This window comes from Temnothorax nylanderi, unplaced genomic scaffold, assembly GCF_030848795.1.
Source record: "Temnothorax nylanderi isolate EJ_2023f unplaced genomic scaffold, tnyl_v1.0 TNYL_tig1147_pilon, whole genome shotgun sequence".
NCBI lineage: Eukaryota > Metazoa > Arthropoda > Insecta > Hymenoptera > Formicidae > Temnothorax > Temnothorax nylanderi.
Genome location: NW_027250209.1, coordinates 16,970 through 35,115, shown reverse-complemented (window position 1 = coordinate 35,115; position 18,146 = coordinate 16,970). Strand labels below are relative to the sequence as shown.

General features: G+C 41.0%; 2 protein-coding genes and 1 pseudogene across 2 annotated transcripts; 1 reads left to right on the top strand and 2 right to left on the bottom strand.

The window, feature by feature from the left end:
* Window positions 1-668: 668 nt before the first annotated feature.
* On the top strand, window positions 669-1,487 carry LOC139786788 (uncharacterized). Its single transcript, XM_071725907.1, has one exon. The coding sequence runs from the start codon at window positions 669-671 to the stop codon at window positions 1,485-1,487; it is 819 nt and encodes a 272-aa protein (XP_071582008.1).
* Window positions 1,488-12,468: 10,981 nt separating this feature from the next.
* Window positions 12,469-14,559, bottom strand: LOC139786787 (uncharacterized protein F21D5.5-like). The gene is made up of 4 exons (XM_071725905.1): window positions 14,228-14,559; window positions 14,073-14,134; window positions 13,851-13,984; window positions 12,469-13,771 (listed from the first exon to the last, which is right to left on the bottom strand). Exons 1-3 carry the CDS (start codon window positions 14,498-14,500, stop codon window positions 13,981-13,983), a joined length of 339 nt encoding a protein of 112 aa, XP_071582006.1. The 5' UTR covers window positions 14,501-14,559; the 3' UTR covers window positions 12,469-13,771; window positions 13,851-13,980.
* Window positions 14,560-16,459: 1,900 nt separating this feature from the next.
* On the bottom strand, window positions 16,460-17,819 carry LOC139786784 (kinesin-like protein Klp61F; annotated as a pseudogene).
* Window positions 17,820-18,146: the final 327 nt, after the last annotated feature.

Below are 18,146 nucleotides of genomic sequence, written 5' to 3'. Positions count from 1 at the left end.
GTCGTCGAAAAAATAAATAAAAACTAAATTCAGAGCCATGGACTACGAATATTACGATTCACATCAGAGTGGACGAGGCGGAGAAATTTCACGAGTTTTCGTCGGAGCATCCTATCAACGAGGTCATGGAATCGGTAGTTTTCTCGGAGGATTATTCAGAAAGGTGCTGCCTTACCTAAGTAGAGGCGCGCGAGCGGTCGGTAAAGAAGCTTTACGCGCGGGTATCAATGTGATGCAAGATGTCGAAAATGATACGCCGTTGAAGGAGGCGCTCAAAACTCGCCTCAAGGAATCGAGTGGAAATCTTAAAAGAAAAGCCCAGGAGAAGATAAGCAGCATGATGAATGGATCGGGATATAAAGTATCCGCAAGAAATCCAGCGTTTCAGTTTCCCTTTGGCAACCACGTCAGTCGCGTCGCAGTTCGTAAACGTCGTCGTCAAACAGACAAAAGAAAATCGTCAAAGAGCAAGCAGAGGAAGAGAATAACGATCAAAAAATCATCGAAGAAGAAGAAGATGACTCGTGCTGTAAACAGAAAGTCATCTACCGCTACGAGACAGCGTCATCGTCGAGTTAGCGTCAAGAAACGCAGCGTATCCGACATATTCTCTTAATCGTCGCGCGCGCACAAACCAAGAATTCAAGGAGCGGAGGAGGAGGATAAGCATGTCTTTTCTGCACACGCACTCGAGTGAGTGTTTAAAGAGCGAACTCGATTTCTTCTCATTACCGCCCACTCAAACTAGTATCGAGAGCTCGCAATGGATCTATTACAAGCCCATAACTTCCCTCGGGGACGACGCGCCTATAGAATTCGTCATACCCGGTCACGGGGAAGACTACCTGGACCTCACGCACACCATGTTGAGTCTTCGCATACGCGTAGAAACTTCTCCCCTAGCAGGCGGCGGTGGCGACGGCCAAACAAGTACACCAGGCGGACCTGCGTTCAAAGTAGGCCCTGTAAATCATTTACTGCATTCCATGTTCAATCAAATCGACGTATATTTCAATCAAAAGCTCGTCTCGCCCCCAAACAACGCCTACGCGTACCGCGCGTACATAGAGGCGTTGTTAAAGTATTCTTCACCCGCAAAAACTTCCCATCTGACCTCTTGTCTGTGGGACATGGATACCCCCGGACTCATGGACGCACTCGTAGATTCAGAAACACCAAATCCGGCTCTCGTGAGACGCGCTCGTTACATTCACGAGGGACATGCGCTAGATCTCATAGGTCATCTTCATTGCGACGTTTTCAATCAAGATAAATTTTTAATTAACGGTGTGGAGGTTAGAATGAGACTCGTTCGTTCGAAGGATTCGTTCTGCCTTATGGAAAATACTTCGACGTCGAAAATACGCATTCTAGACGCCAGTCTGCTCGTGAGAAGAGCAAAATTAAGCCCTGGCATTTTACTCGCGCATGCGAGAATGTTGAGCAAAACTACCGCCAAATATCCCCTTACGAGAGTCGAAGTTTAAACATTTACGATTCACGCTGGTCTCGTAGGAGAATCGATAGACAATGTAATACTCGCTGCCGAAACGGATAATAGTCGGTTTTGTCGATAACAGAGCGTTTAATGGCGATAGAAAATTAAACCCGTTTAATTTCAAAAACTATGGTATAAATTTCTTTTCGCTGTACGCCGACGGTATACAAATTCCCAGTAGACCGTTACAGCCGAGCTTCTCGAGAGACGAGCCACTCTACGTCGAAGCTTATCACACTCTCTTTTCGGGAACCGGCATACACTTTTTGAACGAGGGTAATTCCATAAGCAGAGAAGATTACGCCGAAGGATTCACACTTTTCGCCTTTGATCTTACCCCCGACTTATCCGCCAATTGTGCCGGCCATTGGAATCTTGTGAAACATGGCAGTTTACGATTAGAAGTGCGATTTGAAAAAGCACTTACCACAACCGTTAATTGTATCGTTTACGCCGAGTTCGATAATGTTCTAGAAATCGACTCCTCTCGTCAAATCATCGTCGACTTTGCCGGTTAACTTTATTTTTACCCCACGCCCATAATATACCTACTCACTATATATTTTACCCATCGCCATTTTCCTACGTAAAGCCCTGTGAAAAGAGAGAGATTCAGTTTCACTCGAGACACGGATGTCGACGCTTCGCTTGAAAAAAAAATAGAGAGTGCATTTTGAACTATGGATCTGACCATCGACATACAAGGTTTCCGTGATGTCAACGGAAAGTTTATTCCGAAAGAAGTCGCAGTTGTCGCGAATAACGCGGCAATCACCGGACACTGGATTATGTCGCCACCCTTTCCATTTGACGATCTACCCGAAAAGACAAGACGAGAGAATAACTGGCTTTCGCGAAATTATCATGGAATCGAGTGGTTCGATGGTGAAACCGATCTCAAATGTTTCACCCTACATCTGCGAGAAATTACGCGACAAGTGCGTTACATCTACTGCAGAGGCGTGGAAAAGGCTCGTAACTTGAGTCAACTACTTTCCAGAAACATATATAATCTGGAAGAAATTTCTCCACCGTTCAAAAGTTTACCGGAGGCCCGAGAGTACAGACAACGCTGCACACATCACGGATTTCGTGTTTCGACTACGGACAAAATTGCTTGTGCGTTACGTAACGCTTTTAAATTGAAACGCTGGATAGTCTTGCGAACCAACAGCGAATGCATCAGCAGCAGCAGCAGCAGCAGCAGCAGTAGTAGCAGCAACACCATCGACTCGAGCTACGATACTAAACTCTCTTACGTAAATTTGGTCACAAGCGACGACGACGACGACGACGACGAAGGTGAAAAAACCGACGGTGACATCGCTATAAAAATAAAACAGTGGCAAAAAAAAATAACGAGACAGAAGAGAAAGAGGAGGAAGGAGAAGTAGCAAAAGCCTATTATTCAATAGAGGGCGTAAGAAAAGAATACAACTTCAATAACTTGCCGATACGCCCGTCACCAACCAAGAACACTAGTGCGACAACTCCAAAAGAGGTAAACTCTGAAATTATACAAATAATTCCTCTCGTGCGAACACCACCTCGCTGTGTAGAAAATGAACTCGCTAGAAATCTTACAAGCGTTGCATCATCTCAGTGTCAGATATGCGGGCGTCTATCCTGCCGACAGACTGCCGAGGGTGTGGACGAGGTCGACAGCCATCGTCGCTAATACGGACGATCACGATCGGCCTGGCCAACATTGGGTCGCTTTTTACGTCGACGAGCAAGGAGCAGGAACGTATTTCGATAGCTACGGACTACCGCCTTTAGACTCCAGATTCCTCTTACGCCTTCGTCGGAATTCCACTACACATCGATGGAACACCGTAACACTACAAGGAACACTCTCTCAAACTTGCGGCCAATACTGCTGTGTATTTTTATATTTCATGTGTAGCGGTTATAATCTTTGTCAGTTTCTTAATCTGTTTAGCGACAATAGCGAGCGCAATGATCGTTTGATTGTAAAATTATTTCGTAAAATTTTTCTTTATAATAAAAGCGCATGCGTAAAACCTCACGTTGAATGTTGCCATGTTCAGGCATGTACTTTTAAGAATAATTAAAAATACTTATTCTCACGTATCAATGTATTATTTTATGTAATAAACATTGTTTGTATCTTCAGCCCCTCCCGTCTATTTATTCATTCCCTTTTCTTTTGCGTTAAAATAGTTGCATCACGTCACAAAGCGAACCTGACCGTTCCTGTTTTACCCTCTCCTTTCTCCAGAAAATAAGTTTCACGTATTTCATTGTGTTCGAGATTACGCTCGTGTTGCGCCATCTCATCAGATGGCAGCATCGATCGGGTATCGACAGGCCGGATCGACGCGGCAGCTTGCGCAAGCACGGGCGCGCTCATCGCGAACTTCTCCCTCGCGCCAGAGAGAAAAACATGTCCGCGCTGTGACGAGACGTACGACGTGTGCTCTGTGCGTTTCTCTAGTGGGACTACGGATAAAGTGCCCATCGCAGTGATTGAAGCTGCCGAGATACTTTAAAGTGTAAAGAGACCGCTCATCCAGCTCTGGTACATCAACACGACGACTCAGGCTCACACGTGCGCGAGTGCCGACCGCCACGTGTCTCAACGGCTCACGGGCGAATCACCACGAGCGAGGCAATTCATATAATTGTCTCGCGCATCAAAGACTTATCATTTATACACCGCTCATCATTTCTCAGGTCAGATTGTATATATTTAGACGCATTAAAGACGGCTCAGACTGTGGTCTGAGTTACATTAAACAAAAGAAAGAATTCGTTGACACCCTCCACGCATGTCCTTCTCATCCCGCTTCCATCGTCGGGAAATATCAGCGATTTCGCGAACACATTGTTTCGAAAACTCTTTGTCCAGACCCAAGTCCTAAAAGAACACGGTCATAAATCATGAAGACTATTCTCTGAAAACATAAAAATTCCACTTTCCGTTTTCGGCATCTTAGCATCATATCCTTATTTTAGCTTAGCGTCGTCTACCACGTGCTCCCGCCAAAATGGCGCTGGTCGACACTTCCGCTATTTTTCCTTGTGACTTAGCGTCGTCCACCACGTGCAGGCCCAAAAAGACGCTGGACCCTTTAGGCGGGAGAGCCAATCAGACGCTGGGTAGGTATGGGGTATCCAATCAGAACGCGCCATTTAGTTACTATTTCGAATCCGACATTTTTGTTTCGTAGTCTTTTACCACGTGCAGCCCCAAAAAAGTCACTAGTCACTAGACACCCTAGGCGCGGGAGAGCCAATCAGACACTGGGTAGGTATGGGGTATCCAATCAAAACACGCCATTTGTCCCCACCATTTTTGTCTACCACGTGCTACCCCCTCAAAGCCACCAGACGCCTCAGGGGGGAGGGCCAATCAGACGCTGGGTAGGTATGGGGTATCCAATCAAATCGCTCCATTTAATTACCTCGTTACCCCCACCCCTCAGGCGGCAGCCAATCAGAGCGCTCCGAGGTCACGTGGGCAGACCGTCTGGCCACGCCTCTGGCGCCGGAGGGGTCGGTGGAGGGGGTTTGTTTTGACGCCCCATACCTACCCACTTACTACTAGTATAGCATACTACGTACAGTGCTCGTACGACAAAACGTTATCAGCGTATCGATTTCGTCGCGATAATGACTGCGTCGCGTGGTTCGTCGAGGAACTCAAAGGATTGGCGCATCGCGTAAAAAATATCTTGTCAGACAATGTATGCATGGTAGACCTAACGCGAGACGAGTGGGAGACATTTCGCAGCATGGCGCAATGTCACATATGTGAAAAACCGTTCGCGCCGGATGATAATCGTGTACGCGATCATTGCCACCTAACTGGGCGTTACAAAGGTCCGGCACACTCGACGTGCAGTTTGAATTATAAAGATTCTCACTTCATCCCAGTAATATTCCACAATCTGTCGGGCTATGACGCACACTTTATTATCAAGGAGATAGCTGCCGCGTTCGAAGGCTCGATCGATGTACTGCCTATAACAAAGGAAAAGTACATCTCATTCACGAAGCATGTGAAAGACACAGCGAAAAGATCAGATTTGCGCGACATAAAATTAAGATTTATCGACTCGTATAAATTTCTGAGCGCGAGTCTCGCAAAATTGGCATCCTTCCTCGACAAGGATAAATTAAAAATTATACGTTCCAAATTTTCCGCGTTATCCGACGACGATTTCAAATTATTGACGCGAAAAGGTGTCTTTCCATACGAATACGTGGACAGCGTCGAAAAGCTGGAGGATACGTGTTTACCGCCGCGCGATTCATTTTACAGTTCCTTGACCGGTGAAACCGTATACGAGAGCGATTACGCGCACGCCGCGAACGTATGGCAGCGATTCTCCGTTCGAACCCTGGGCGAATACAGCGATCTATACCTGAAAACCGATGTCTTGCTGTTGGCCGACGTGTTTGAAAATTTCCGCGACAGCTGCGTCGCGAGTTACGGACTCGATCCCGCGTACTACTACACTTTACCAGGCTTTACGTGGGACGCCATGTTGAAACATACCTGTATCAATTTCGAACTGCTGACCGACATTGACATGGTCATGTTTATCGAACGTGGTATTCGCGGCGGCCTGAGTCAATGTTCCGGCAGATACGCGCAGGCCAACAACAAATATATGCAGTCGTACGATTCATCGAAATCGTCGTCTTACCTAATGTACTTCGATGTAAATAACCTGTACGGCTGGGCGATGTGTCGGCCATTGCCCTACGCGGAGTTTTGATGGGTCGAAGACGTGTCGAATTTCGACTTTAACGCGATCGCTTTGGATTCGCCTACGGGCTATATTCTCGAGGTTGACCTAGAGTATCCGCAGGATAAACACGGTGCGCACACTGACCTACCGTTCTGTCCGATGCACGATAAACCGCCCGGCAAACGGCAGGACAAACTTCTCGCCACGGTGAACGATAAGGAGCGTTACGTTATTCATTATCGCAATCTACAGCAGTGCACGCGCCACGGTCTTCGCGTCACAAAAATACATCACGTATTGCAATTCGTTCAATCTGCGTGGCTCCGCGCTTACATCGAACTCAATACAAAATTTAGAACACATGCCAAAAATGAGTTCGAAAAAACTTTATATAAATTAATGAATAACGCAGTTTTCGGAAAAACGATGGAGAATGTACGCAATCACGTCGATGTAAAATTATTGACGAAGTGGGATGGACGATACGGCGCGGAGGCAATGATCGCGCGACCGAATTTCCACAGCAGGAGCGTGTTTTCGGAAAATCTGGTAGCCGTCGAACTGCGCAAACTCGAGGTGAAATTCGACAAACCGATCTACGTCGGCATGTGCATCCTCGACCTGTCGAAGGTGTGCCTATACGAATTTCACCACGAGTACATGTCTCCCCTGTACCGCGACTCGTGTAGAATCATGTATACCGACACGGACAGTTTGATTTATCATATCAAGTGCGACGACGCGTATGAGACGATGAAACATGATATAGTCAGGTTCGACACGAGTGACTACGCGGTAGATAACGCTTATGGTATGCCTCTCGTGAATAAAAAAGTGCCGGGCCTGATGAAGGACGAAAACAACGGCGCGATCATGACCGAATTCGTTGGACTTAGGGCTAAAATGTACGCCTTGCGAGTCGATAGTAAAAAAGACTGTAAAAAAGCGAAAGATGTCAAAAGCAACGTTATCGCGCGCACCATCACGTTCGACGACTACACGCGGTGTCTGAACGATGAGATCGAAATGACTCGACCGCAGTCGTGCATACGATCGAAAATGCACGAAGTGTACACTATTAGCGAGACGAAAATCGCTCAGAGTCCGTACGACGATAAGCAGTTACACGACAGTTTCCCGAAAAAGTAGAGGGGATAATGTTGGTACCAACGAAAATCCCTAGGCGACACAAATAAATTTTTGTAGATTAGTAGCACTGCATAAGTAGTAATCTGTTAGTTAGAGGAAGCCTTTTTCAAAATATACGCGCACGAATACAAAATAATTAAACCTTTTTGACACATGCGTGATAATGAAAGGATGAAAAGAAAAATAGAAGGCACTAATGTAGAATAGGGTAATTCTTCAGTTTAGCTACCTCAGCACAGAAATCGATGCAATTAGGCTTATTCGACGCGTTTTTGCACGAAACGAACGAATCTGGCAGAAAAAAGTGTCGCTCTGCTCCGCGACGCGAGATATTAATCGTTAAAGTTGACAGGAATCAGGTTATGATTCACACGTGTGTGTGTGCCCTGCTTTAACGAAAATCACAACTTCTATAAAGCAGGGCATACACACGTGTGTGTGTGTGTGTGTGTGCCCAGTACATGCGTGGGCGGGGAAATTTTGCTCCCCTGCACCCCCCTCCCCATGCATGTACTTTATAATTTCGCTTTACAACTTAGCATGTACTTTAAGTTGTAAAGCGAGTTCCACGCTTTCAACTACGGGGGGGTGCGGGGGGGGCCGAAGGCCCCCCCTCGCACCGCCTCGTCTGTGTGTGTGTGTGTGTGTGTGTCCACGCGAAACGAGGTGCCACATGGGTTCATGACGCGCTTTACAACTTAACCCAACCCACACCGACAGGTGCATGGGGGGGTGCGGGGGGGGGCGACGCCCTCCCCGCCCACACTCCTAGGTTTATTCACACAATGGGGGGGGGGGGGGGTGCAGGGCCAATGTGGGCAATACATTCTGTTTGCTGAAAGATATGTACACCAAGATAAGAAACATATGTACACCAGTCAGCAGACTACATAACAAAGTGGCAATGAATATCGAGTAGATCTGTCGAAAGCGTTGATGACAGATTGACGGTAAAATTTATTTCTTATTTTATTTCTTACTCCTACTCTTACACTTACGCTAGGCCAATCAGGACACAACAGGCTGTAATGCTTATTCCTGCCTACTCTTACTCCTTACTCCACGCTTACTCCGTGTATTGTAGACGATGCTTAACATCGAGCAGATCTATCATTAACAGTACGACGACAGATTGACGCGACAAACCGAGAGCAGGTTTGTCAAAGCTGCTGTGCTACGAAGCATATGTGCTATTCGTATTAGCTATGTACTGACATTGTCCGCACTAGCAAAGGTACTGTGGTGTTTATTGTCAATCTGTCATCAACGCTTTCGATAGACCTGCTCGATATTCATTGCCACTTTATGTAGTCTGCTGACTAGTGTATGTCTTTCAGTAAACAGAATGTGTTGCCCATATTGGCTTCTGCAAGGATGGGGTTTGGGAGTGGAAATGAAGAAATCACAAGTCTAGGAAACAATAATTAAAGTAAGAATAGGGAGTATTAAAATGTTTATGAATTTACTTGAAAATTTTTATTTTCCCACTAGTCCTGATAATTCATACCGTACAAAATTACCTTTCTTAAAAAAAAGGTAAAGAAAGGCGCCAAGTACACGTATAGTAGTGTATATGTTGTTACCTCGAAAAAAAAGAAAGTGGTAGTATTATACCTCGAAAAAACCTAAGTAACAAGTGGTAGACGTACTCTTTGTATCTCGAAAAATCTCGAAAAAATCTAAGCAGTAGTATCTTTATTTCCAAAAAATTATAATCCAAGTGATACACATCACAAAATTATGTTACCTTATCAAAGAAGAGTCGCGCTTCAAGTGATCTATTACAATTACAAAAAAGAAATGATATCTCTTTAAATTACAGCGCCAATTACAGAGAGAACATAATTAATATATATTGCCTCAAAAGATAATTGTTGCACTACTTTGAAAAATCTTTACATGGTGTCAATTAGAAAAAGAATGTATGATAACAATTTTATAAGATTAAAAAATTTTATTTCAATTTAACAAGGGAATACAAGATATTTAAATACAAAGTTTACATGTGTATTTTTTAGTGGTCACAAAGAATTACAGAGGAACAGTACAAAATAAAAATATTTTATTAAAATATTTAATCCAACGAGGGAATACAAGGTATTTAAATACAAAGTTTATACATGTATTTTTCAATAGAATAAAAGATTTAATCCCAAAGAATTACAGAGATAGTACAAAATAAAAATATTTTATTAAAATACATAAATTTTTCTTGTAAAAAAACTTGGCGCTGCTAGACCTCGAAATTTTAAATAAATAAGGATAACAATAAATAAAAATAATTCATAGAAGAATGCGACGGGAGTAACAAAATGATTATCAGCGTGGTGTGTATGTGCGAGCGAGTGATATGGGTGTGCGTGACGACGGCGAATAATGCGGCTTATAATTAAGTATAGGATAAGTTTATTTATTTATTTAAAATTTCGAGGTCTAGCAGCGCCAAGTTTTTTTACAAGAAAAATTTATGTATTTTAATAAAATATTTTTATTTTGTACTATCTCTGTAATTCTTTGGGATTAAATCTTTTATTCTATTGAAAAATACATGTATAAACTTTGTATTTAAATACCTTGTATTCCCTCGTTGGATTAAATATTTTAATAAAATATTTTTATTTTGTACTGTTCCTCTGTAATTCTTTGTGACCACTAAAAAATACACATGTAAACTTTGTATTTAAATATCTTGTATTCCCTTGTTAAATTGAAATAAAATTTTTTAATCTTATAAAATTGTTATCATACAATCTTTTTCTAATTGACACCATGTAAAGATTTTTCAAAGTAGTGCAACAATTATCTTTTGAGGCAATATATATCTTAATTATGTTCTCTCTGTCATTGGCGCTGTAATTTAAAGAGATATCATTTCTTTTTTGTAATTGTAATAGATCACTTGAAGCGCGACTCTTCTTTGATAAGGTAACATAATTTTGTGATGTGTATCACTTGGATTATAATTTTTTGGAAATAAAGATACTACTGCTTAGATTTTTTCGAGATTTTTCGAGATACAAAGAGTAGGGGAGACCGGGGCCTAAACGTCAGTTTTTTTTCGGTGCCGATTTTTAACAAGAAAATAAATAATTTTAGTTAAATGTGGTATACCACTGTAAAGAGTGAACCTTTAGCTACAAAATTTATATAGGAAATTTTTATCTACGTCGCTTTGTTTAACCGGTATAGAGCAAAAACGACAACGGTGGAAAAATTGAAATCTCAAAAATGCCGGGGTTTAACCGTCGCACTGCATTTTCAATACATATACGTACATCTAATCCTGAAAAATGATAGGATACATCTTAATAATTGTTTTTTAAGAGAAAAATATAAAAATTTATTTAAAATTTTTATGCGAAACGTTATTAAAAAATAGTTACGAGGGTTCCTCTTTCCGCAGAAGTCACTCGCCCGACTTGTTTCACTCCTCGACGTCCGATGACTCTATTCGGTGTCTGAACGGTTTTAATTCCCGTCTCATCCATATTCCATATGCAGTGAGCCTGGAAATGCCCGAAAATGCCTTGGAAATGTACCCGGACTGCTTACTGACGGATTAACCCCAAACACAAGTTTCAGGTTTGATCGCCCACGAAATATTAGACATCAACGATAATGAAAAAACTACACTGGATTCGTGTTCAGCATGCATTACTCTTTATAATCACGTACCTCGAGATTTGGAGAGCAAATATTATTGCAGATATTACAAAATTTCCACGCGCAGAAAATGTAACTTTCACCTTCCGAAAACACGTTTGCCCTCGTAAAAATCATAACACGGCAGGTAACCTGCCGAAACTCCGTTGGTCACATGGGTACCATAAGCAGCGTTTACAATGTTAATAGCGAGTTCGCACAATATACAGGTTCCGAGATATTTGATTTGACAGTTCAACCCCGGCGACGGTTAGGCCCCGGTCTCCCCTACGTCTACCACTTGTTACTTAGGTTTTTTCGAGGTATAATACTACCACTTTCTTTTTTTTTCGAGGTAACAACATATACACTACTATACGTGTACTTGGCGCCTTTCTTTACCTTTTTTTTAAGAAAGGTAATTTTGTACGGATATCACGCCTTTTTGTAGTATTACGCATTTTATAAACAGTATGTACAGGGTAAAGCTATTTGGAGGTATTATACTACCACTTTGTTTTTTTCGAGGTAACAACATAATACATATACACTACTATGCGTGTACTTGGCGCCTTTTTTTACCTTTTTTTTAAAAAAGGTAATTTTGTACGGATATCACGCCTTTTTGTAGTGTTACGCATCTTAATCTTATAAACAATATATCTTATAATCTTATAAACAGTATGTACAAGGTGTGAAGCTAAAGGTGTTACGGACTATTATTTCTAAAGAAAACAACAATTTAATATTTTGCTTAGTTTTTTTAAAATAATAATCTGTAACCTTTTTAGTTGTACACCTTGTTAATGCTATACATATGTATACCACAGAAAAAAATTACTACTTAAAAATAAAAATGTAATGTGTCTGAAGTTGTTAATAATAGGTAAAACGTTTGACACACCCACACACACACACACACACACACACACACACACACACACACACACACACACACACGCACGCACGCACACACGCACGCACACACACACACACACACACACACACACACACACACACGCGCGCCTTAGGGTAGCAGAGGAGAGAACAAGAGAAAAGTATCTTCGCGAACAATGGAGCTAGTCTCATGACGATGAGTCAAGTATGTACAAGAGCGAGATCGCAATGACCGATATGCAAGTGGATTAACCTAGTCGCGAAACCTAGCCGTTATACTGTTGAAGAACCGACCGCATAACATTCCGTCTTTTTCTAATTCCGCTGTGAATCGATTTTCCAGCTAACGTATAGCTTATGTCTTCGCAAAGCGTAACTTTTAAATCCTTTAGGGAGATCAATTACTTCAAGACGACACATTTTTTTTAGAGCGATTGAAGAGAAAGACAGAGAGCTTGTAAATGTCGCGAATAACGTCTTGGACGAGTATAGTAGCGTATACGTCAAGTCGGGAGGCGAATAGAAGTTAAGCAATGGAGAAAAAAAAGACAGACCAAGATATGCGAGTTAATTCAGTTATGATATATTTTTATATATTTTACAGAAGGCGTATAAAAGATGTAAGAGAACTTGCGGTAAAAATTCATGGAAGTCTTAATAACTTCAAGGATTAAACTGACGAATATACAAAAGCTACTAAATGTACTCAAAGCTACTTAATGATTAATACAATGCTAAATGAAGTGTTGTACAAAATTTGAATAGAGTCAAAGATTGCGGTCAGCTACATATTATATACACGAAAATGAATTACGAATGATTATTACGTAACGATGTTCATTGCGCTATATTTTCGCTTTGTTAAAAAATTATAATAAATTATAATAAATTGAGTTAATCGCAGCGCGCGACAAAGTTATGTACGTGAGCACTGTGAGCGATTTAATGATTGTAACCTTACTTGTATACATTTCCTAGAAAAATATTTCTATATTATGTTTAACAACAATATTAAATATTAACATTTCATAACTGCCAAACGTTTCCAGTTGAGCGCAATTGCACGAGTTACAATCATTTATAGACTCTTTTTCTCAGTTAACTAGTTTCTACTGCATTGAAATCTTGCATAGAAAAAAATGTATTAGCATATCGCGCAAGAATCATAGATATCTAAGTAAACAATTAATCAAATATATACAGTATATATGCGTACATCTGGATTAATCCGAAAGCTTAGTCTCCATCTTTTGAAACATAAAATAATTTTATGCCACAACAGTGAAGTGCGGAATATTAAATAAAATGCGCCATTTAACAATAACTTCTAAGGTAACAAGTTTAATCTACGGCGACCTAAATTTAAACGTGAAAAGAAATTAAATTATTTCAATGAGTTCTCGAATCGTCCCCAATCAGAAAAAGACATGAGTCACGTAGAAACGAATTTCCTAATTCGTCTGTTATTCGATACAATGTTCTAGTTTAAATGTGACACTACTTTGTAAAATGTTAAGTTTTATTGTTTTCTCTACTCTACGATCAATATAACAATCTTTATAAATTTCTTTCTAAATAAAAATATTCTACACAATCGGAAAACTATTTTACAACATGAGTAAAGAACGAAGTCAAAAAGCGAAATAATCAATTTTGACGCGATTAAAGGGGATCATTAATAGCGATTGTATTAAACTCTAGTCCATACTGACTAAGAATCGCGGATTATGCGTGAAAATTGTAAAGTTTCTTGACAACTCTTATATACAGATGGATTCAAGTGTTTCTGGCTTCATTCATCTGGTCCCATGCCTACTTGTTCAGCATGTCCGTTCATTACCAGTTCTTCAGTAAGGGAAATTAGCTTTAAAAATCAATTAATTTCAATTAATTTGCGCATCTGCAAAGAGATTCTCGAAGATTGGATAATAATAACTACTTACCTCATAATTTTGTATCATAAAATAAATATTTGCATAAATATTAGTTTGAATGCGACCTTCAATCTGAGTTTGGGCAGCAACTCCCTTTGAGGAACAATTTTGTACCACATTGTAAGCTTCTGTCGACCATTTACCTGCAAAAGAGTAACATCAAAGTATAATTACATATCCAAAGATAAATAATTTTGAGTGTAGAGATGTATATATCTAAAATCTACTTACACGTAGGAGTTGATAATAATCTCGTTGATTGAAATGTGGCTTGGATCAGTCAACTCGCGAAACTGTAATATAATAATAAATCGATTAGAATTTTCGGAAACATTACTTTATACGATTCTTTCACACGATGACGGTTAATGTTAATTTTCGATTACCTTATTATTACGTTTCGCGTGTTCTATACTTGTCGTCATGACGAAACATCTGACCGAGACATTGCGCTTCTTGGCTATCTCAATATCTCTCTTTCTCGAAGCTGGATCAGGATTGGTATTGTCTATAACTATACTTTTTCCTTGATTCAAGTATTGTTGGACTGCAGCAATGCACTTCTGCCAGCTGCCTAAAGTGTCTTTGTTGACGTATCCGTATTCCTTCAGATAATTCTTTGCAAAATGCGATTTTCCGGAGTCTGGACTGCCGACCATAAGTACCACCTGTTAATGGATATCTATAAGCACGAGGAAAGAGCGGGCCTCTGTTCACATTTGACGTTTACGATAATATTCGTGTTATGCACGATGCTTCTGTCGAAACCGAGGAATCACATGCCGGAAAAATTTTACTTAGGTATTTATCATTAAAAGAATACTTTGTATAATTCTCTTTTATGTTATTTCTCATTAGATCATGGTACGAGAGGAACAAACACATTTTTCCAGCGAGTAGATGGGAACCTTTTGATCCAACGAAAAGTTATGACAAGTATACAGTGTCGGATAAAAATAGGAAGAAAGATAAAATCTGATAAACTTAGATTCAACGAATTGTCCAATTTCGTTTAACGGATTCAGATTCAAATTCATTCAGTTATGTGATAATATTTAATTCATTTACTCGATTATGTAGCTCTACTAAATTACAGTCCTTTGAATCTGAATGTTACTCCAAAAGTGACACTGGAGTATTTTAATAACTTAAAAATTCTCTAAATCACTGAGACATTCACCTTTCTTCATTATAACACTCCGACGATAGCCAGATCCATCCCAATAACTGAATGTGATCTCAATTTCTTCTTCCTTCAACGCGTTCTGCTTTCCAGCCCATTCTTGCCTCAATTCTTCCTTAAGTTTATTTTCCTCCTCCTCCCTTTTCCTATCTGGCAAGAAACTTGTATCTACATCTGGATTTTTCTTAATCTTCTTAATCGCGAGGCCATCAGATTGCTCATTTTCTGACTGCGGGGATTTTTCGGCATTGTCTTCGTCCAGATTAAAAGACAAAGCTTGAATCTGTCTCTTCTGTTTGTTCTTTTCTTTTCCTGCTCTTTTTCACGTTCCTTGTATCAAAGCATGATATGTATGACTAGATGACATTCAGAGCACTGGGCAAAAATCACATAACATTCAGAGCACTGGGCAGAAATCACATGTATATATATATCTCTCAGCTCTCAAGCTGAAGCTAGAATAGTACACGTAATTAAATTGATAATCAATTTAATAATAATGAAGCTAAATAAACATTTTTAGAAACGATTGTGAAGAATTTATTGCAAAAAATAACACCCAGTCAGGGGTTCCTCAGATGCTTATTTACAATTAATATTATTATTATTAAATTTATTATCAATTTAATTGTTTAGCGCAGTTTACCGAGCTGAAAAATGTATACGCAAAAATATTATTAGGCACAAAGATCCAATCAGACATTATAAAGGCCTCCGCACAATGAAAAATATAAGGAACAAGGAACAGATATTAGCGATTAGGACTAAAGAATCAAGAATAAAGTTGGATGCACGATGAAAAATATACAGGCAACAGAAACAGGGAATAACATAGGCAATAGATTTTTAACCTATCGGAAGCCGTATATTAATGCTACACCAGCTTTATTCCTGATTTCTTATTTCTAATCGCTAACATCTGTTCCTTGTTCCTTACATATTTTTTATTGTGCGGGGGCCTTAAGGCACATCTCTGTTACTTGTGTTATTCACACAGTATAGTCAAGTTCACTTATTATTATTTATTTTTCGTATTATCGAGGTAATGTAAACCTCATTTTTAAATTAAAAGTGTTCTCTTTCGAACAGTGCGATCGCTTTTAAAACCTTCAAAGTAAAACAAACAACAATAATGGATATTATTTCCGCATCATCACGCGCATCGATAATAATTTTGGAGTTTATGCTTTATTGGAGACAAAATAAAATTCATTTCTAAAAAAGAACAGATTTCGAAGTCTCCCACATGTAACCCCGATGAATTATTTTGAGGCTACTTGAAACTGAAGTTGTGAGGGAAGAGACAAAAATATATGATGATTTTTAATATATGTTTATCGGGTTCTTTTCCGTGCATTTGGAAATGTACGGCTGTGAGACTTCCGCCAAGATGGCGGGGAAAGTCACCCTATCGCCGAAAGCATACCTCTTTATTCTATATAACGTCTTCCAGTACTTTACAATAATGTTTCTTCTCCTTCACTTCCTTCCTCTGACAATCGATCAACGTCTGCATGGCGTCGTAGTTACTAAACGATACGTAGACGCCGTTCCTCTCACGCGTTGCCACCAGATCTCTCTTGAGCCTCTCGATCTCCTTGGTGTATTCCTTCAGCAGCGCTCTCTTGCAGATCTTCTGATTGATCTCGGGACGATTGGTGCGATGTTCTTCGCCCGGTAGGCGTAATCCAACGTCGACAGCGTCTCCTCGAGATTACCGCTCGCGGACGAAACGGTCGCGATTATCGACGCTTTCGTTCGGCCACCTAATGACTCCTGAGCTTCGACTCGCGGTACGGCACGTGGGGCGCCTTCTCCACGAGGGCGGTTATCACCCTGCCCAAAGTCAGCAGGGACTGATTGATACTCCTGGCCTCCCGCGCCCTTTTCTCGACCGCCCCGGACCTGCCGACGTGCTCGCTGCCGGCCAGGTCCACCAGGTTCAATTTCGCCATCTTCAGCAGCTCCTCGCCGCCGCTGGTGTTCTCCCTCGTGTGTCGTGATCGAGAACACCGTGTGCGAGCGGCTCGAGTTTGAGTTGAGCATCGTCGCCGCGGTCTGTCGTCTCTCCGAGCCCTTCTCGAGAATCTTGTAGATCTCGGCCTTACTGTGGACAGTCACCTCCTCCAGGCCGTGGATAATGACCGAGCCTTTCTTCGTCACGTCCTCGTACAGCTTGATCTTAGACGGCGTGTCGTTTCCGTCCATCAGGAGGTCAATCAGCTCCTCGTTGTATAGCTCCAGGAAGTTTACCCGGACGGTGTACTGCTAATTTTCCAGCAGCTGCAGCTCGTCAAAGAGGTGGCTCAGGCAACGGGGTATCATGCCGGCGGACGTGTCGCTCTGCGCAATGCAGATTCGGATTGTCCGCGCGACCACCCTCCATCGTGTACGTTTTGCCGGTGCCAGTCTGGCCGTAGGCAAACACGGTGCAACTATACCCGGCGATGACTTCCTTCAACAGCGGGCTGACCACCGTGTCGTACACGTCCACCTGAATCGACGACGGACCGAAGACACCGTCGAACGTAAACATTTTCGACAATTTATCCTGCGATCGTTCGTAGACTATTATTTCTTTGTCGGATATCATTTCCACTATGCATCTCTCGTCTGTCGTGCCTACGGGTCTGTTGTGAACATCGAAAAATAAAATTATTCCTTGGACAGGGAGGACATCCAATCGGATAATTATGTATTAAGCGACAATTAACTTTGCTTTTAATGCATGCCACTGATGCCACAACAATGCTCCTAATTTGATCTGTTATTTACTGAAATGACTTTTGATCCATTGCGATTTGCAATGAAATTTTGAGACTCTCTTTAATAATTGTAGAAGAAAGTCCTCTATTATGAAATAGGGATCCTAATATGAGATGGCGGGGTTTTTTCATGGTGGGATCAACAGATAGGGCCTATATAGGGTCTTTTAGCTTAACATATCTCATATTAGGATCCTAGCTCATAATAGGGGACTTTTCTCTAATAATTTTCAGAAAATAAAATAATACACGTTTATCTTTCTATACAATATCCCCTTTTGAATTCTAGATTAATAGTCTGAATTGAGGAATATTAATAGTATATTAAATAATGCTCATATTAATATATTATGCTTT

Excerpts from the sequence above, each read along its gene's own strand:
- LOC139786788 (XM_071725907.1), top strand. The coding sequence starts at position 669 with ATGTCTTTTCTGCACACGCACTCGAGTGAGTGTTTAAAGAGCGAACTC.
- LOC139786787 (XM_071725905.1), bottom strand. The coding sequence starts at position 14,500 with ATGGTCGGCAGTCCAGACTCCGGAAAATCGCATTTTGCAAAGAATTAT. Across the intron at positions 14,135-14,227 it reads ACGCGAAACGTAATAATAAG|TTTCGCGAGTTGACTGATCC; the intron begins GTAATCGAAAAT and ends ATTATATTACAG.